The sequence below is a fragment of the Ananas comosus genome, linkage group 18 (assembly GCF_001540865.1).
Source record: "Ananas comosus cultivar F153 linkage group 18, ASM154086v1, whole genome shotgun sequence".
NCBI classification, from domain to species: domain Eukaryota; kingdom Viridiplantae; phylum Streptophyta; class Magnoliopsida; order Poales; family Bromeliaceae; genus Ananas; species Ananas comosus.
In genome coordinates this window covers 10,818,494-10,838,250 of record NC_033638.1, presented here as the reverse complement: position 1 = coordinate 10,838,250, position 19,757 = coordinate 10,818,494, and the positions used below count along the sequence as shown (strand labels likewise).

At 41.1% G+C, this 19,757-nt stretch overlaps 4 protein-coding genes across 13 annotated transcripts in view; all 4 read left to right on the top strand.

Annotated features, from left to right (window-relative positions):
• LOC109723825 (sulfoquinovosyl transferase SQD2-like) overlaps positions 1–4,094 on the top strand; it is a 7,073-nt gene extending 2,979 nt beyond the window's left edge. Inside the window, exons 7-9 of the mRNA XM_020252309.1 lie at positions 1,654–1,763; positions 2,730–2,786; positions 3,298–4,094. Of these exons, the coding sequence (XP_020107898.1) occupies positions 1,654–1,763; positions 2,730–2,786; positions 3,298–3,793 (663 nt within the window). The 3' untranslated portion in view covers positions 3,794–4,094. The remainder of the gene's footprint in view (positions 1–1,653; positions 1,764–2,729; positions 2,787–3,297) is intronic.
• Positions 5,098–10,504, top strand: LOC109723676 (peroxisomal nicotinamide adenine dinucleotide carrier). Of its 2 annotated transcripts, XM_020252120.1 has the most exons (12): positions 5,098–5,207; positions 5,515–5,610; positions 5,784–5,861; positions 6,021–6,095; positions 6,589–6,719; positions 7,329–7,383; positions 7,586–7,696; positions 9,225–9,293; positions 9,364–9,471; positions 9,693–9,761; positions 9,878–9,932; positions 10,022–10,504. In XM_020252120.1, the coding sequence occupies exons 2-12, from the start codon at positions 5,530–5,532 to the stop codon at positions 10,219–10,221; spliced, it is 1,032 nt and encodes a 343-aa protein (XP_020107709.1). In that variant the 5' UTR covers positions 5,098–5,207; positions 5,515–5,529; the 3' UTR covers positions 10,222–10,504. The 2 variants fall into 2 exon arrangements, with proteins under 2 accessions (XP_020107709.1, XP_020107708.1); XM_020252119.1 differs by lacking the exon at positions 5,098–5,207 and having other exon boundaries at positions 5,356–5,610.
• Positions 11,172–14,326, top strand: LOC109723677 (50S ribosomal protein L4, chloroplastic). Its single transcript, XM_020252121.1, has 2 exons — positions 11,172–12,180; positions 14,002–14,326. The coding sequence occupies exons 1-2, from the start codon at positions 11,277–11,279 to the stop codon at positions 14,037–14,039; spliced, it is 942 nt and encodes a 313-aa protein (XP_020107710.1). The 5' UTR covers positions 11,172–11,276; the 3' UTR covers positions 14,040–14,326.
• On the top strand, positions 15,639–19,640 carry LOC109723670 (coronatine-insensitive protein homolog 2-like). Of its 9 annotated transcripts, none has more exons than XM_020252106.1 (5): positions 15,639–15,891; positions 16,137–16,195; positions 17,194–17,696; positions 17,930–18,407; positions 18,517–19,640. In XM_020252106.1, exons 3-5 carry the CDS (start codon positions 17,209–17,211, stop codon positions 19,318–19,320), a joined length of 1,770 nt encoding a protein of 589 aa, XP_020107695.1. In that variant the 5' UTR covers positions 15,639–15,891; positions 16,137–16,195; positions 17,194–17,208; the 3' UTR covers positions 19,321–19,640. The 9 variants fall into 9 exon arrangements, with proteins under 9 accessions (XP_020107695.1, XP_020107693.1, XP_020107700.1 ...); XM_020252104.1 differs by having other exon boundaries at positions 15,640–15,891; positions 17,184–17,696; XM_020252111.1 differs by lacking the exons at positions 15,639–15,891; positions 16,137–16,195 and adding exons at positions 16,502–16,723; positions 17,001–17,059.

The window sequence follows — 19,757 nt, the reverse complement described above, 5'->3', positions numbered from 1 at the left end:
CCTATAGAAATGCGGCAATTTGCTCTTTTGCGGAGTATAGCTGGTAATTTTAATGTTTAAAACTTTGGGAAACTAGTAATCCGTTTACTACAGCTTTTTAAACTTTAAACTAAAGATTTGTGAAGTTTACCATATCTAGTATAAGTTGCCACGGCTAGCAGCTAAACCTCCGAGATAGTAGTTTTTGTTTACCCACCGTTGCCTCGGGCAAACGATAGCTATCATAAGATCGAGTTAAGATATATATATATATATATATATATCTCTCTCTCTCTCTCTCTCTCTCTCTCTCTCTCTCTCTCCTTATCTTTCTATGCAGTCGAACTACGCGTAGAGTACCGACGCTTTAGCTCCCACTTTCGAAAGCCTTAGTTGTGGGAACAAGGTTTCTGCATAAGACGATCGATTTTTCCCTTTCTTTCCTTCTTAATGCTTCAACGCTATTTATTACTCCGTACTTTTATTCCCTTTTTTTTTTTTTTTTCGAGACGATCCTATTACGTACATGTAAATGGACTATAGTGAAACCGTCGGACTTTTAGGAACGGTTATCGTTGACTTCCGTGGTCTCATTCTAGTCGTCGAGCCACTTCTTTGGGAATTTTCACTTTGCTCCCTTAATCATGGTTGCGGTACGTTCACTTCTACGCTCAAATCAATTGAATTTTTGTTAGAAAATTCTTTAAACTATTTAAAACAAGATCTATACTCTTGATCTTGACTACAAGATTCCTATCATCATTTTTTAAAGAATATTCTTTTTCAGCCGTTTATTTTTGTGTCCACTCGATGGATAAGAGAATAATATCGAAAATGTATGAAATTTGATTTCTAAACACTTCAAGTGGTATAGATCATGTTCAACGGCACCGATCGTTGATTTGGAGGCTCTATCATCAAAAACAAATGGGTGGCAGCGGAACCCGTTTGCTATCGATAGTATTCTAGCTCAACTCTCTCTATATATAGATCTAGTCTCCTATACTATCTATAGTACCGGAGTTTCGGTACTATAGTCTCATTTTCGATCTTAGGATGTTCAAATTAACGATCCAAACCGTTAAAACTGATCTATGATATTTAAAGTTTTTAGAAATAAAATTTTATTTTTTTCCGACATAGTTTACTTTATGATCAAACCATTTCAAAATTGTCAATTTCAATAGCTAGTATGGCGAGTTTGGAGTTTAACGGTGTAGAAGAATCTAAATTTCTTCAAATTTTGATAGAAAATACTTTAAACTATCTAGATTAAGGTTAACATTCTTGATCTTGAATTTAAAAGTCCTATACTCAAATTTTAAAGATTATTCAATTTCCACCGTCCATTTTGACATAATTTATTTACTAAGTAAACGATGTCGAAAAAAACTAAAATTTTATTCCTAAGAACTTCATATACCCTAGATCAGTTTTAACGGTGTGGATCGTTAATTTGAACACCCTAAGATCGAAAACAAAACTATAGTACCGGAGCTCCGATACTATAGATAGTTTAGTAGCCTAATTCTATATATATAGATATATACATATTATATATTATATTTATATATGTTTATATATTTATACATATATTTATATAGATGTGCACACATAGAAACCTACAAAGGCGCATGTAGTAGCACCTATATTGCAAAGCACCAAACTTAACATCTAATATTTTCTAATATTTCCTTTATTGCTAGCGATGGTGAACCAGAAAAACTGCTGATAATTCATGTTGGACGCTTCGGACTTGAAAAGAACTTGGATTTCCTTAAAAGGTGAGTTCTTATTTGGAAGCTGTCACCCTAATGTCAGGATTAGAAGGACAAAGAATAGTTTTCTGATTGATTGTTACTTAAAGTGGAATTAGGCTCAGAATTACAGTTCATTTGTGCCGCTTGTGTTTCATTTGTATTGAAGGATATATAACCACCAGAAGAAACCTCCATTAATCAATTGGCAAATGAATTTTATTTTCCTCTGCAACTCTGTTTCTTTTGTCTCTTTTCCCTTCTTTTATTTAAAAGAAAAATGGCCGGAGCTTTCTTGGTGGAAGGCCATAAAACTGGTATCCTACCTGTATATAGTATAGTATTGTTTGTAGTTGCAATACAACAAAACATCAAGGCATAGAGAAGTACTATCAAAAACCAATAAAGAAAGAAATCTATAACCTTTTGTTTTAGTTTGCATGGAATGCTCTTTACTCTGCACTAATGTCTGAAAGCATTCAAAAGGATCTATTTTGTGACCTTCGTCGCATGTAATTGCACACTCAAGCTTTTATAAGTTGCAAAGTTCAAATTGATTACATTGTTAGATAATCTATTTAGAGCCTAGCTGATCCTTCAAAGCGAGTTAATATCTACATCTGTCATGATCTCCAGTGTTGCTCTTCACATGATAAGAAAAGATTGCCATTTAAATGATACACAGTTGTAAACCGCCCCCTCCTTCCTCCATTGGTCTGGGTTTACATGTTTATGGACATCGAAGCTTTCTTAAGCGTCAGAGTTTAAATAATAAATTTTTTATTATTGATTTGAGCCTAGCTGAATCTAAGTTCGATTCACTTTTTTAAATCAGTCCGTTTGAGCAATTTCAAAATACCCAGTTGCATTCTTTGCAACCTGTTTTATTTTGAACATTCGCAACGAATGTTACATGGCCACTCTTCGTATGTTGTGATTACTCGTGCATGCTGAGCGATGTCACTAACTATTTTTGTGCGTTTAATTGAGCAGGGTTATGGATAAGCTGCCGGGAGTAAGAATTGCCTTTGTAGGAGATGGACCATATAGGTATTATATTCTCAAAGTTTTGTGATTCAGTACTTCATCAATATATACATGTCAAATGTTTATATTCTGCTTGGTTGGCCATCTTAAGTTTAGATGTTCGCTATGGAGCACTTTTCAATTCCTTTCACAATTTGATCACATGTGAGTATGTTTAATATTTTTAGACATTGTTAGGGTGAAACCTGGGAGAATCCTTGTTCTGAATTAAGATCCTGAACAATTTAGATCAAAGAAACCACGAAATCAGCACAATTAATTTCGAAAAATATGCATGAGAATATGTTTTCTGTCTTCTCATGTAACAGAACAGCGACAGATGAAACTATTTCCTTAGGCCTCATTTGGTTTTGCTTGTGACTTGTTTTGTTTTTTCAAAAATCAATATCTATGTGCTTGAATGGGTTGATGCTCAAATCCTCCTAACCAAAGGCCACGTTTTAATAGCTGTTGAAGCTTTTATTTTTTTGTTCATTGGTTTTCCATTAACACAATCTGGTTGCTCTCTATTCAGGCCCGAACTGGAGAAGATGTTCACAGGTTTGCCTGCAGTATTCACAGGGATGCTTCAAGGTGAGGAGCTCTCAGAGGCATATGCTAGCGGGGATGTATTCGTGATGCCTTCTGAATCTGAGACCCTCGGCCAGGTTGTGTTGGAATCCATGTCTTCTGGTGTTCCTGTTGTTGCAGCTCGTGCAGGTGGAATACCCGATATAATACCGGAAGACAATGAGGGCAAAACAAGCTTCCTATTTAGGCCTGGAGACCTTGATGACTGCACGGACAAGATTGAACGGCTCTTATCGTCAAAAGAATTCAGAGTAGAAATGGGAAAGGCTGCGAGGGAGGAGATGGAAAAGTACGACTGGAGGGCTGCCTCTAAAAAAATACGCAATGAGCTCTACAATGCTGCCATCTGGTACTGGCGTAAGAACAAGCAAGAGCTGCCCAACCCGCTTCAGTGGTTGGCCCGGATGTTCTTACCCCCGCAAGAAGCTAACCACAATTGAAAACCACAGAAAAAGTGTACACTGTCCTTAAAAAAATTTGGACTTTGGTCCTTTAGAAGTTTAAAGTTTGGACTATGGTCCTTTAGAAGTTTGTGACTTTGGAAGGTGTGAGTGATTGCGAAGCTGCATGCATATGTTTATATGTCTTGGTAAATTGGCTCGTTCAATTGTATCCATTTCTTGTACATTAGATAGTGCAACAATGATTTCAGCTGTTATTATTGTCCTGAAATGGGAATGACAGTGAGATTCTAGGACTTTGTTTTTTATGTGAATAAGGATAGTCCCTTCTGCTTTTACCTGCTTTGATAAGTGCTGAGCCCCAATTAGAGGTATTGTCTGATTTATGGTGAGTTTATTACTGTCTGTTCTCAGCAAATAGATAATTTTTGTCATGTATCCGGACATTAATTAGTTGCATAATACTTCTAATCTTGCCGCCCTGCACAAAAACTGAAATTGGACAGGAGCGCGTCAACTGCACAATAAGGATGATAATTGTGATAACAGGTCATTCCTTGCTTGTAAGATAAGTTTCTGCAGGAAAAGATATAATTCTATTTGTATGAATCACTAATTGTTAAGATTAGGTTGTGCAGCACAGGAAGAAAATCTATTTGTATGCATCAGGGTGTCCCTCTTCATCAAATACTTACAGGGCAGCCGTTTGCAAATTTTTTATGTTGATACTTAAAATAGCAATAATGTGTAGAGAGTAAACTGGTTGCATGTTCATGCGTGCTAAGAATCTCACTGCCGAGAAATGGAAATCCTCGTCTGCGCATGCATGATTTTACATGCCAAGAAGCTTAAGAAACTTTAGGCTGAGGACTAACCGAAGCAGCGATAACCTGTAGAGATAAGGTACACTGGAGATTGGTGCAATTAAAAGTTTTTCTGAAATTTTGTGGATCTCTTAACTCTAAGCATCCACAATTACAGTTGCGACCAAAGCATTCCTAAATGGGCCTAAATGTTGCTCAACAGTAACAAACCAGATTCGATGGGGCTGATTTTGGGCTGTATCACCTGAAATGTTTCAGTGAGAGGCCCAACCCGTAGGTTGACATTACCCGTAAAATTAACTAAACAGATCGTATTGGGCCGAGAAAACCTACTTAAGCAATACAGGTTACATAGCCCAAACCATATTACTCGAGCATGCAGTAGGCAGTAGCCTTACGTATTGATCTCCTGGTTCCCTCTAAACCGACGGGCAAACCATGTAGCTGGGCCGGGCAGAGAACTACTGACGCTCTTTTAGTCGATCCGATAAGCATTTGTCGCTTGCACCTGAGCACCCAACCTGACGAGCGCGCAGATACAGTTCGCCATCAAGCGATCGAGCTAGAGCCAGTCTCAGGCGCTACGGCCAAAACAGGAGATATTCCACACCCACCATGCGCGGCACAAGGTTCGTTCATCCAGAATAATAATAATAATAATAATAATAATAATAATAATAATCGTACTTACTTGCTCATTTCATTCGAACTAATTGGTTAGTTGTTGCTGATTGAATAATCAACCAATTTGAAATAACTGCTGGGCTGATTAGTTCTCCCCCCCCCCTCTCTCTCTCTCTCTCTCTCTCTCTCTCTCTCTCTCTCCGGCTTCCGTCTCCTACAATCCAACAACAATTCCGCTTCCCCACGATTACTGTGATCTGAGGTCCACGCTCCCTTCTTTTTTCTCTCCTCTCTCTCTCCCCGCCTCGACAGGGAAAGGGAGGAGGGATGTCGGATGCTTTGATCAACGGGTTGGCGGGCGCCGCCGGGGGAATCATCGCTCAACTCCTCACCTACCCCCTTCAAACCGTACCGTCTCTCTCTCTAGATCTATGCGATCCCCCGCTCCCCTTTTTTTTTCTTTTTCTTTTTCTTTTTTTCTTTTTTCAATTTCGTTTTTATATCTTCGGGGGTGGTCGTTTGATTGATCGGCGATCTAATAACTAGTAATCGGGATCACGCTTTCTCTCTCTCTCTCGCAGGTCAACACTCGTCAACAGACGGAGCGCGATCCATCCAAGTCCAGCTCCAGAGATGGAACCATTCGCCAGATGTTCCTGGTCTCCTTCTCCCTCCCCTTCTTCTTCTTCCTCCAATTCATAGGATTCCCATAATTGTGTTGTTTTTTCTTTTCTTTTTTGGGCCTCTTTTTGGTTTTGTTGAAAAAATATATATATAAATAAAAAGGACTACTAAAATGGGCTGGCACATGTGTGTAGGTGGTGAAACATGAGGGTTGGGAGCGGCTGTACGGCGGACTAATGCCGTCGCTGGTCGGCACGGCGGCGTCCCAGGTGAGCACCAATTTTTTAGCTCTCCAGTCTTCCAACCCTTTTCGGAAGCCCCTCTCTCAGTCTCCCTTCGGCCCTTCCCTCTCTATTTCTCTATCGCGCTCGCGCGCGTGTGCGGGATTGTGTGCTTAAGCGTCTCTTTATAATCGTCCTTGTATGTAATGGTTTTCGGGATTATTAGTACTCTTTTAGTCATGTAGTTGCAGACCTCTGTTCACGATTTGATCTTATTTTGACTGCTTGAAGTTAAAAACATGAACGAGGATAAAATGTGCTCTTTATGTCATGTTTGGAACTTAATAACTTCAAATGGGAAATTCAATCTTGATCTCCTGATGCTTCGTTTGAAGGAACTGTTCTTCACGGTTTGACAGAGTAGTCATGGTAGCATCACAATGCTCTCCATCCTTCATACTGAGCTGACAAGTTCCACACTGTTTGTTTCATCTTCATTCCTGCCTCCTAGTGATTGAATTAATCCATTTTTCTGCCTCAGGGTGTATATTATTACTTCTACCAAACATTCCGGAACAGGGCAGAATCTGCTGCTCTCGATCGTTGGAAGAGAGGAATAGGTGATGGATCTGTGGGAATGCTCGAATCACTTGTTGTTGCCGCACTTTCTGGGTAATTAGCTAGTGCATCCAATTCTTATCCTTTTCATTTGTCACCAGAGTTGGTGTCAAAATGCTCTTCTCCACCGGCCAATCCCTGCCTTTTCTGCTTGTATAACTGTTCTAATAGCTTGTTTGGCTTCGCTGTTGGAACAATTTCTCTACTCTAGAAGTTGAAACTGCACATTTGCCAACAAACAATCTTTAGCTTCTGGCTGTGGCAGGAAGCAAAAATGGCTTTCTTTGCCCTAAAAGCTGAATTGCCATTTTGAAGCTTCTCCTTCTACCTATAGTGGGAAGCTCTCAACAAGATTTCAATGAAAAAGCTGTTAAGGCTTCTTCAACAGCTCTACTCCAAGTGCACCTTTGAACAAGCTTGAGAGTCAGGGAGGCCCTAGGTGATGGCTTTATTGCGTGCATTTAGCCATTCACTTGGTTGGTATATGCCTTCAAATTTTCTAAACATTTGAGGTGGGTGCATGAGGAGGCAAAGGGATTTTCGATCTTCTTGCTTAGAAGTTGGTTTCTAATGATCATGTATATAGTAATGAATGGTAAGACGTTTTGTTCTTCAATATTCCTACTGTGTAGCTGAAGGCATTCGCTTTTCTAATGTGTGCAGATGTGTGAATGTGCTGCTAACAAATCCCATCTGGGTAGTAGTTACACGCATGCAGGTAGAAAATCAGCTTCCTCTCAAGAATGGAATTTAGGCTATTCTTGTTCTGAGAATTGTTTTTTTTACACTTCAGTAATTTAATCTTTGCTCCTTTTTTTAGCTTATTGGATCGAACTTATATTCTTCTTCTTCTTCATCGTCTTCCTATGTTTTTTGAGTTTGGCTATTATTGTGACCTGAATTTGGTATTCACCGGGCAGACACACAGAAAGACAAACAAAACACTACCTACTCATGGTTTGCCAATCTCTCTGGATGACGCTATCCAACATGCTATTATTGAGCATGCTCCTTTCAAAGCGAGTCATGTGGTATGTACTATTGTAACTCTAATCAGATCTCCTATAATTTTGTAACGCATGATATTCATAGTATTGAGTATCATAAAGAAGAAAACTGCATGTGTGTCCGTTAGGAAAATAGCTGTAACTAGAAACATGGAATTTTGTTGCTTTCTGACACTTAATGAAAAAGTTTTGTGTAAATTTGGTCCCTGATCTTGATGTTCTTCTTCTATGAATTCGATCATCCTGCTCGAATGCTTCTAATGTTATTCTTCTCGGTGCACTTACTGCAAGATTCGTCACATTTGGCATGTTGTGGTCGAAGTCTCATGGGCAATGGTAGACTGCCCCCCCCCCCGCTGTTTTCGTCTGCTTTATCTCTCCATTTTGCGTAGGGATGTCAATGGGTATGGACATCCGAAATTTTATCCGAACCCAAACCCGAATCCGAACCCGAACCCGAACGGAGTGGATTTACTCGATGCTAAATGGATATGGTTTCGAATATGGATATAAAAAACAAAAACCCGATGGATATAAATTTTGACTGTACCAGACAAGAACCTAAACCTGACGAACTTGACCCGTATCCGAATTTATTTTACATTATACATAATATGTATATAAAAATTTGGTGTTATATTTGAGTTTGTATTTTAAAAATTTAGACTTAATGTAATATATATTAAAATATTGAAAAGAGAAATAATTGTTTTGGGTTCGTATTTTTGGATTTGGGTCCAGGTTTGGGATTTTTGGTCGGGTTCGGGTTTGGATATGGATTTTTAAAATCCATCTGGTTTAGTTTTCGGGTTTGGAGTCGGGTTCGGGTTCTAGTTTTTAAAAATCCACCCCGAATCCGACTGGTTGACATCTCTAGTTTTGCATGTTATGCTATTCAAAGCCCTATTGGTCATCCAGGAGCAAGTTCATTTTGCCCAACCTCCCTTAGTGATATGAATATGAAAACCTATGGCCAAACTTGATTTGAATTTTAGTTGAACAACTTAGCCGCGTGAGTTTGGGCTTATTTCTTCTATGTGGAGCGAGCAGCATCAACTTCTTCATAAAATTCTGAACCACTTACCCGGAACTTGATTCCCCTCTCAAGTTTCTTCATCTTAAACAGCTCTATTTGTGGCCTAATGATTAGATATGACATCTACAGCCCATCCATGCTATCGGAACTTCATTTCCGTTTCTAAGTAGTCCCAATATTGAGTATCAAATGTTTAGCCAATGAAATGAATATCCAAGCAGCCAAGCTATGTGTTGATCTCTGTCATATTGGCAGATAAATTTAACAAAAAGTTTCTATGTTGTCTGGATAGTTAGAATGGAAATTATGTGATTAATATGATCTTTGAATTAGATGTAGTCAATTCATTTCTATCTGGTGGGTTTTGGAATTGCTGCTTTAAAATGCTAAAGGTTTATAAGGCAATGTAAATCTTCATGCTTGTGAAACTTCTATGTTGTAAATCACTGTAACATCTGTACTTGCTGTAGTTGTCCCTTTGTCAATTCATCGAGTGTGTTGACTTTACTTCTGCAGGTTCAGGAACTTTATGATGAAGCCGGACTATTAGGCTTTTGGAAGGGTGTAATTCCAACCCTTATAATGGTGAGTTGCTAGTATATGTTTTTTACAATTTTGCTTGCAAAAAATTGTTACTTCTAACCTGTCATTGCAGGTTAGCAACCCTGCCATGCAATTTATGTTGTATGAGACCCTCTTGAAGAAGTTGAAAAAGAAACATGCCACAAACTCGAAGGGTGCAGATGGAATTAGTGCTCTGGAGGTAAATCTCTTGGTTTTGTTTTGCTATAGTTAAAATATTAAGTTGGCTGTGAGCACATTTGAGATGTAGCTGTAAGCATTTGAATTTTGAAAATTTAAGAGAAATTATTGACCGTGGAAAGAACAAATTATCTGGCTTGCCATTGTGAATATCAGTAAGGAACACTTGCATTTGGCTAGATACATTTTGTGAGCTCTGATGTTGCAAATGTCCTCGTTCAGATTTTTATTCTTGGAGCTGTTGCAAAACTTGGTGCTACTGTTGTTACATATCCCCTCCTAGTGGTCAAGGTATATTTCTAAGCTCTGCTAATAAGGATACTCCTTTTCTAAGTGTCCATAGCCCTTGGTTTTAATCAAACATTCTAGAAACTCTAATTTTTGGTCTTGTGATGCTGGTTTTGCAGTCAAGGCTTCAGATAAAACAGAGAGCTGGCGATGATAATAGGCATCACTACAAAGGTGTCTGCTACTTAATGCAACCTCACGTCATCACCTATTATTGTTTCTTTCATTGTACATCTTCTTCACCTTTTATATCATTGTTGCAGGTACATTGGATGCGATCACAAAGATGATCCGCTACGAAGGCCTTTCGGGTCTTTATAAAGGAATGAGTACGAAGATCGTGCAAAGCGTCTTTGCTGCTGCAGTCCTATTCATGGTGAAGGAGGAGCTGGTCAAGGCAGCTCGCTTGCTGGTCACTGGGGACCTCAGCCTTGTAAATCGCTCAAAGCTAAAACGATCATAGAGGATGTTAGGTTCTTTTCCTTTTTTTCTTTTTTCCCTCTTTTATTTATCATTAGATTGCTTATCTATCACGGCAGGCCATTCTTTTAGCAACCTATATTACTAGAAATGTGGTAGGTAAAACTATATGGCCTTGTTGGAGAGTGGGAAAGAAAAACTGGGTTTCTTCTTACTGTAAACTATAGGCATATGTAATGCAATAGCTCCTTAGAATTAAAATATTCAAGGATAAATTTGTATGGATTTTACTAGCGAAGTAATTAAGTCTGCTTTATCGTTAGTAAGTTGCTTTGTTCTTCGTGTTCGCACGTCTGTTTAACTGGGAGTTTTCTGGGCTGTTGTCATATCTGCAATTGCAAATAAGCGGTATCAATTGCTGCAGTGCGATGATTCTATAATCAGCAAGGAATTGCGTCTAGATTTAAAAAAATATATATATTGAGGCAAAAATTTTTTTTATAATGTTTTCAGAAAAAATGCAGAAAAAATTGTTTGTATGCATTCCGTTTCCAGTATGAGCACTCGTACCTTTTCCGGTCGTTGCTAAACTTCAGCTTGTGACACCTCAACGAACTAGATCTTAATTTGGGTTTTAAATAGATTTTTTTTATACCAAATTAGTTTTATTATTATTGTTATATTTTTTTAATGAAGGTTTCAAACTAATTTTGCCGTGTCATCTTAGCATCCACGTCATCCTCAATTAAGAAAATTACCGTCTTATCTTAAGCATCCATGTCATTCTCGCCGGGTAAAATTGATGTGCGGGGAGAGCTGGACAGTGAGACCCCAGATTGAACCGGGCACTAATAAATAATAAATAAATAGATAAAAATTCAGGCGGAGCGGTCAGCGGAGTCTCTCTTGCACTCTGTCACGACTCACGAGAGGAAAAAAGTAAAAAGTAAGGGAAAAAAAAAGAATTTTCCAACGCGGATAAAAATTAAAAATTAAATTGACGAAATAAAGGGCACAGGGCAGACAGCCTTGCGGTTCGCTCGGTGCTCCGAAGCTCTCCCTTCTCCTTCCCATTTCCCGTTTCCAAAACCCTATCCGATGCCGATCTCAGCGGCATCTCCTTCCCTCTGCTTGTCGTCGTCGTCGTCGTCGTCGTCGTCATTGTGGTGGTGCTCCTCCTCCTCCCTCTTCCTCCTCGCCTCTCCCCTCCGCACCCAGCGCAAATCCCCTCTGCCCTCCTCCCGGCCCTGCAAGGGAGCCGCGCTCCGTGTCGTCCGCTCGGAGCTCGCGACCCTCCCGGTGCTCTCCTTCTCGGGAGAGAAGGTGGGCGAGGCGGCGCTCGAGCTGCGGTCGGCGCCCCCCGACACCGCCCGCGCCGTCGTCCACCGGGCCCTCGTCACCGACCGCCAGAACAGGCGGCGCGGCACGGCCTCCACCCTGACCCGCGCCGAGGTGCGCGGCGGCGGCAGGAAGCCCTACCCCCAGAAGAAGACGGGGCGCGCCCGCCTCGGCTCCCAGCGCACCCCGCTCCGGCCCGGCGGCGGCGTCGTCTTCGGCCCCAAGCCCCGCGACTGGTCCATCAAGATCAACCGCAAGGAGAAGCGCCTCGCCATCTCCACCGCCCTCGCCAGCGCCGCCGCCGCCGCCGACGCCCTCGTCGTGGAGGACTTCGAGGACCAGTTCGCCGGCGGCCCCAAGACCAAGGACTTCGTCGCCGCCATGCGCCGATGGGGGCTCGACCCCAAGCAGAAGGCCGCGTTCCTCGTGACCGACGTGTCCGACAACGTCCGCCTGAGCAGCAGGAACATCGGCACCCTCAAGATGCTCACCCCCAGGACGCTCAACCTCTTCGACATCCTCGACGCCCACAAGTTGGTCTTCACCAGGTCCGCCCTTGACTATCTCAACTCCATGTATGGGGAAGATGCAGCCGATGCCGATCTAGGAGACGAAGAGTACGACGACGACGACGACAACGAAGAAGAGCTCCTCCTCCTCGAAGGTTATCTTGTTCACCTCAGCTTTCCCCACCTTCTCGCTTTCTAAAATAATCTGTCGGATTCGTGAAATAGTTGGTCACAAGTCCTTCTGCAGTGTAGAAACTGTGCACGGTGTGATGTATCTAATTCTAGGTAGCATCAGGACCAGATGAGGTGGTAGAAAACAAATTAAACGAACCAGGCGAATACCATCATCTCATCATCCATTTGGTCACTGAACTTGTCCCAAAGTTTGTCCTTCAGTCACTGCGTCAGCTGACTGCTACTGAAAATTAAATTTCTTTGGCGGAGTGACCCAACTGAAACAGATTAAAAAAAAAAAAATTGAACTTTAGCAACCCAGGTGAAATTTCCGGATAAATCGATGACAAAATGGTGTTATTTTCCCTTACAAATCCATAAAAAGCAGAATCTGGTCCTAGGGGAATGAAATTTGCATGGCTCTGTGCTTTCTACTCTCAAATTGCTTATGGAATGTTGCTTTTTTTGTGAGTATAGTTAGTACTGCCTGGGCTAATATCAAGAATGACTTAATGCTCCTTCAATGAAAAAAAGAGATGCCGAACAAGATGTTCATTAATCAGAATAGGTCTTGGTAGCCAGGGAAGCTTGAATCCTGCTCATACATGCTATTAAGCTGTCTGTTCAACTAATTCATGTGCAAATGCGGGGCTTCTCTTTTAGAATATAAAAGTCGTGCAAGTCAATTATTGTACCATTCACAAAGAGTGCTCTTTTCACCTGTTGCTTTGCTAGCTTATATATGTACTAGATGCATCTATCCTTCTATTAGCTTTTATAGACAAGGATTCCTAGCGTGGGGCTTGACTATCTGGTTCCAAGGGCTGATATTGCTTCTTCAAAGTCAGCTTCATCCGAAGCTCCCTGAATGAACAAGATTCATTTTAGGGTGCGTTTGGTTCGCACTATGAAAGATTATTAGAAGTAAAAAAATATCCGAGAATCTTATTTCTATTCATCCTATTACTAAGAATGTGGTATTTCAGAGTTTGGCTCGTACGGTCATATTATTTAGTCATGTTATTTAAGATTACGAAAAATATACAATCAATTAATTAATTAATTAATTTAATTAATTTTAAATAATACTATAAAAAAATTTCAACATCTTTTTAGAAAAAAGAGAGAGAAAATAGGTTAGAAAGAGAGAGCATAATTAAAGAAATAGAAAGAAAAATAGAATCGAGATTAGAGAGAATGAGAGGGTTGAGAATTTAGAAAAAAGAGAGGGAGAAATAGCTTAATTTAGAGAGAGAAAAAGAGTTGAAGTTTAGAAAAAAAAAAGAAGATAAGTTTAGAGAGAGATATGAGGTTAGAATGTAAAGAAAAATAATACCAACTAGTCGGCGGGTGGGAAGAAAAAAAGAGATTAAACATATTATAATTATTCCAATCTATTAATATAAGGATACCTACTCTCCCTCAAAGGAATGAGATTAGTACTTTGGGATGCATCTCATTCCCAAGTAAATCTAATATTACCAACTAGATTACTTAGTACGTTTAGCCAAACACCGTCATATTTTTTTTATTCCTATTGGATTACTAGGAATCTTAAAAAGGTAGCGCGAACCAAACGCACCCTTATAGTTATGTATGGGCGATAAAGAAACGCCTCTCTAGGCGATCTCAGATCTGAATTAGCGCCACTACTTGCATAGCCTAGTATTAGTGATATTAAAGTTCTCGCCGTAAATTGTTTTCAGTGGGGACGTTTGTCTACCTGTTGAATGATCTGTTTTTTGGCAACCTTAACATAGTAAGGATCTTATAGATTTTCATTTGATTGGTTGACTTTTCAGGAAGAGATCAAGTTGATGCAGGAGATGGAAGTTCCTAGTTTACTGGAAAGTCAATTTTTATTCTTCCAGGACTTCAAATCAGTTTTCTCTTGATATGAATTTTTCTGTAAGATCCTAGCATATCTGGCAAAGTAATTCAGCAACTGAGTTATGTAGACTTTGGTTTTCACTTCAACATCGAAAACATGTTGTGGTTGGCACAAAATTTGTGTATTCTTGCATTTTTTGTATATTATTTCAAAGAAGTTTCTAACTTTTTATCTTTTCATATGAATCCTTATTTGTTCGTAGTACTTTTCAATGGAATGCAAAGGTATTCAGCTAAGATTATTCTAGTTTTTTTTATTGCCAAGCCTTTTTCTTTTTTTTTTTTTTTCTGACTGTATGGCTGAGGCGTTCTTATTCTTGATGCACCTTTTCTCAAATGCTTTCAAAAATACTCCCTCCCTCTAATCTCGCTACCCCCAACCTCCTCTCTCCTGATCTGAGCGTGTGATCCTTGTAGTGGTTATCATCTGATTCCTTTATTTATGTGATAGAATTAAGAAGAAGCTTGTGACAGGACTATGATTCGCGTAACATTCAGTTCTTCCTTTTTTTCGCCCCCCAAGAAGTTGGAACACCATGGGATCAGTATGTCCACGGCAGGCGGAAACATGCTGCATCAATTGATCGCATTTTTGGGCTGATTGTTGAATATTAGCTGCTGCTGCTGCAAATTGCTCTCTCGTTCAATAGATGGCCGTATGTGGTATGCCCCTGTATGCAGCGTAAGGTGCAGAAAATCTGTGCATTTTACTTTTTTTGGGAGGGGGAAGAGAAACATCTGCCATTAATTTTTATGGGAATCAATCCAAGTAGACCAAAATTTCAGAAAATAAGTGAGTAAAGGTTTTATTTTTTTTACAAAAAAAGCGCAGCAAATTTATGAATTAAGATGTAAATGCTTTTCCCTGTGGAGAAGAGCGGGGCTTTACCCGTAGTTGTCTACGGATTGAATGCATATTCGGATTCCTGCGAGTCCGTGTTTAGGATCTGCGGGCCCGTGGTGTGTCATGTGCGCCAAAATTTCTGTTCATCCAGCGCACGTTAATCTCATTGTAATGCCGGCTTGAAAAAAATAAAACATACGAGACATTCGAACTCAACTTTTAAAGTTGCTTCTTGTAGATAACCTTAATACGAGATTTCGATGATGAAATTTGTGATGAAAACCTTTTGATAAATTAAGCAGTAAGGAGAGGTTCTTGTTTTAAGAAAAGAACTGGATAGATGCTACCGAATTTAATATTATTTTTAAACAAATACATATATAAATTTAAAAAGTTTCAGATTTATTATTTGGTATTAAAATATTTCTAGAATAATTGTTTAAAATTTAAAGAAAATTTAATCTGACTTATTTAATTTTTAAATTAAAGTAATATTTTTTTAATAAATAAGTTATGACAAAATATTTAACAACGAGTAGTAGTACTATCTGCACATTCAACTTTTGGGCAGCAGCCTTTCCATCAAGAAATTAGCAGCCTTTCCATCAAGAAATTTAGGCAAACTCCAATTAAAGTTTTAGTATTAAAAAAATAAATTTTGGACAGAAAAAAGAATAAAATCTTTATCTATATTCGGACGCAGACCATTCACAGAACCTGGACCGCGCTCGAATGGATAGCATCCGTCTCGGGAGGGGGAGGGAGAGAGGCAAAAGTGCTGAGGGAACCCAGTCCCACCGAAGCAAGATTCCTTGTAAGTTGGAACTATGCACATCACACCCGATGGAAGATGAAGATGGTACGACCCCGTCTCCTCCGAAGCCACTGATCACTTCGGCCGACCCCGGGACGAATATTCATGGTTGATGTCACGATTGGTTTATCCCGACGGCATCATGTATAATAGCTAGATTCTTCTCCCCCTTCTAAGTTCCTAAGTTCTAACACACTCTCTCTCTCTCTCTCTCTCTCTCTCTCTCTCTCTCTCTCCCTCTCCCTTCTTCTTTCCTTTTTTTTTAAAAAAAAAATATATATATATATATATATATATTGGGGCTTATTTTTCCTTCTAATTTCTTTCTGCTTATTTTTAACCCTTTCTATTTCTAATAATGGAATCCGCTCTTCTTCTTGCCTCCGCAGAGAAGATTCTCTGATGAAAACTTAAAAAGTCGCCGCCGGCGCCGCTGCGATGCAATAGGGTACGATTCTACCTAACCCTTTTTTACTCAGACCAAAAANTTTAAAATTTAAGAAAATTTAATCTGACTTTATTTAGTTTTTAAATTAAAGTAATATTTTTTAATAAATAAGTTATGACAAAATATTTAACAACGAGTAGTAGTACTATACTACTATCTGCACATTCAACTTTTGGGCAGCAGCCTTTCCATCAAGAAATTAGCAGCCTTTCCATCAAGAAATTTAGGCAAACTCCAATTAAAGTTTTAGTATTAAAAAAATAAATTTTGGACAGAAAAAAGAATAAAATCTTTATCTATATTCGGACGCAGACCATTCACAGGACCTGGACCGCGCTGGAATGGATAGCATCCGTCTCGGGAGGGGGAAGGAGAGAGGCAAAAGTGCTCAGGGAACCCAGTCCCACCGAAGCAAGATTCCTTGTAAGTTGGAACTATGCACATCACACCCGATGGAAGATGATGCTACGACCCCGTCTCCTCCGAAGCCACTGATCACTTCGGCCGACCCCGGGACGACTATTCATGGTTGATGTCACGATTGGTTTATCAATTATCCCGACGGCATCATGTATAATAAAAGCTAGATTCTTCTCCCCCTTCTAAGTTCCTAAGTTCTAACACACACACACACACACACACTCTCTCTCTCTCTCTCTCTCTCTCTTCTTTTCTTTTTTTTTTTTAATAAATAAATATATATATATATATATTGGGGCTTATTTTTCCTTCTAATTTCTTTCTGCTTATTTTTAACCCTTTCTATCTCTAATAATGGAATCCGCTCTTCTTCTTGCCTCCGCAGAGAAGATTCTCTGATGAAAACTTAAAAAGTCGCCGCCGGCGCCGCTGCGATGCAATAGGGTACGATTCTACCTAACCCTTTTTTACTCAGACCAAAAAAACAAAAAAAAAAGAAAAAGAAATAAAAAAAGAAAAAAAGAAAAAAAAAAGAAAGCAACCCAAGCTTGGTGCTAGCTTCTTGTAGTTTGTAGCAGTGGGGAGAGGAGAAGATGGATCGGCGAAACCTAACGCGAGCAGCAAGCAGCTTGGGGATATCGGATGTGGCGCTGAGCCTGGTGATGGGGTACGTGGACGACCCCCGGGACCGAGCGGCCGCCTCGTTGGTGTGCCGCAAGTGGTGCGGCGTCGACGGCGCCACCAGGAAGCGCGTGACCGTCGCCTTCTGCTACTCCGCCACCCCCGACCGCCTCCGCCGGCGATTCCCCTGCCTCGAGTCCCTCAAGATCAAGGCCAAGCCCCGCGCCGCCATGTTCGACCTCATCCCCGACGACTGGGGGGGCTACGCCGCGCCCTGGATCGCCGACATCGCCCGCTCCTTCGAATGCCTCACCGCCCTCCACCTGCGCCGCATGGTCGTCACCGATGCTGATCTCGCCCTCCTCGTCCGGGGGAGGGGTCCCTTGCTCCTCTCGTTCAAGCTCGATAGGTGCTCCGGCTTCTCCACCGATGCCCTCGCCCTCGTCGCCCGATCTTGCAGGTATTTTCTGCTCATAAAAAGAATGGCCCCTTTTCTTCTACACTCTGCGAGACCTCCTTTGCTCGCAACAACAATGTCGCCCCCGCCCAGACCCAGACCCAGACCCAGACCCAGAAGCTTTACCACTCCTCTCCCCCTGTTGGCCTGTTCTGTTTATTCTCCCTCCTGTTCTCATCCGCCTTCTGTACTTGTTGCCACGACTGTTTATTACTCTTATCATCGCAAACATGCAGGCGCCTTAGGACCTTCTTCTTAGAAGACAGCTCGATTGCCGAGAAGGGTTCTGAATGGCTCCGGGAGCTCGCTCTCAACAATGCCGTCCTCGAGTCTCTAAATTTTTATTTGACCGAGCTCAGTAGCTCGCCACAAGACCTCGTCCTACTCGCTAGAAACTGCCGATCCTTGGCGTCTTTGAAGATCGGCGAATGTGATGTTTCTGATCTGGTGGAGTTTTTCCGTATAGCCACGGCACTGCAAGAGTTTTGTGGGGGAGTATTTGATGCCCCTGCAGGCTCAGCTGATAGGTACAAGAACTTCCGTTTTCCAACTTCGCTGCGCTCCCTGGGTCTGATCTACATGGGAACGAATGAGGTGCACACCGTACTTCCATGTGCCGGCGCACTCAGCAAGTTAGATCTTCAGTACACGTTCCTCAGCACCGAGGATCATTGCCAGCTGATTCAACGATGCCCCAATCTAGAAATTCTAGAGGTAGGAACTACGACAGCTTATTGTGTATTGCTTCGTACAGGTTCTAATCATCTTGTGAGGCATGAGGAAAGTACTCTTGTCTTGATTCCTGCTTTAATTTCTGCAACAGGTCAGGGACGTGATCGGGGACAGAGGGCTAGAAGTCGTCTCCCGCACCTGCAAGAGATTGCGAAGACTCAGAGTAGAAAGAGGGGATGATGAGCAAGGAGGACTCGAGGATGAACAGGGCAGGGTTTCACATCAAGGGTTGACGGCAATATCTCGGGGCTGCCCTGAGCTGCAATACCTAGCAATACATGTCTCTGACATCACCAATGCGGCTCTCGAATCGGTCGGCACTTGCAGCAGAAATCTCTCTGATTTCCGACTTGTCTTGCTTGACAGAGAAGAGAATATTACAGAATTGCCCCTTGACAACGGAGTCCGCGCCATGTTGAGTGGCTGCTTTAAGCTGAGGAGGTTCGCACTTTACCTCAGACCCGGAGGGCTTTCGGATGTCGGTCTTGGTTATATTGGGGAGTACAGTGCTAACATCCGGTATATGTTGCTGGGTAAAGTTGGGGAGTCTGATCTCGGGCTAGAAATGTTTTCAAGGGGTTGCCCTAACTTGCAGAAGCTGGAACTGAGGGGCTGCTGCTTTAGCGAGCGTGCTTTGGCTCTCGCGGTAATAGAGCTTTCAGCATTGAAATATTTATGGGTTCATGGATACAGCGCATCTCCAGACGGCAGGGAACTTATGGCCATGGCACGACCATTCTGGAACATTGAGTTTATTCCTCCTATAATTGTTAGTAATGCGGCTGACGATAGGGGAGCCGGTGCAGAGAATCGGGCTCAGATACTTGCGTACCGTTCCCTTGCTGGTAAGAGGATGGATTGCCCAGAATCTGTAATTCATTTGCATCCAACCTGAAGGGCACATATTGTACCTTCTTGTTAGTTTCCTCTCATCACCTGTGTTGACTCTTAGTCATTGAGATCGTTAGGTGTAATTATGTCTTGTTTTTATGTCAACACTAGTTTGATCACCGATTATTATTTACTATTCAGGAGAGACACCTGAACAAGTCACATTTCTCAAGTCATTGCACATTTCCTTCAGTATCATTGGACATATTTTTGATCTTTACTGCTGATCGTTATGATCATTATGGAGTGCCATCACCGCATCTGTATCATCCTCGATGCTAATGAGTTCTTCGCAGTGTTTTATTGCTAGTGCGTTCTTCAAAATGTTTATATATTCCAATGCGCACATAATATGTGTTCATTCTGTTCGGCGTTCACATAGAGCACCAATAGACCCTTGTACCATTTAGGATTTGTCCCTCCCGTCAGCCTGTTTTGGGA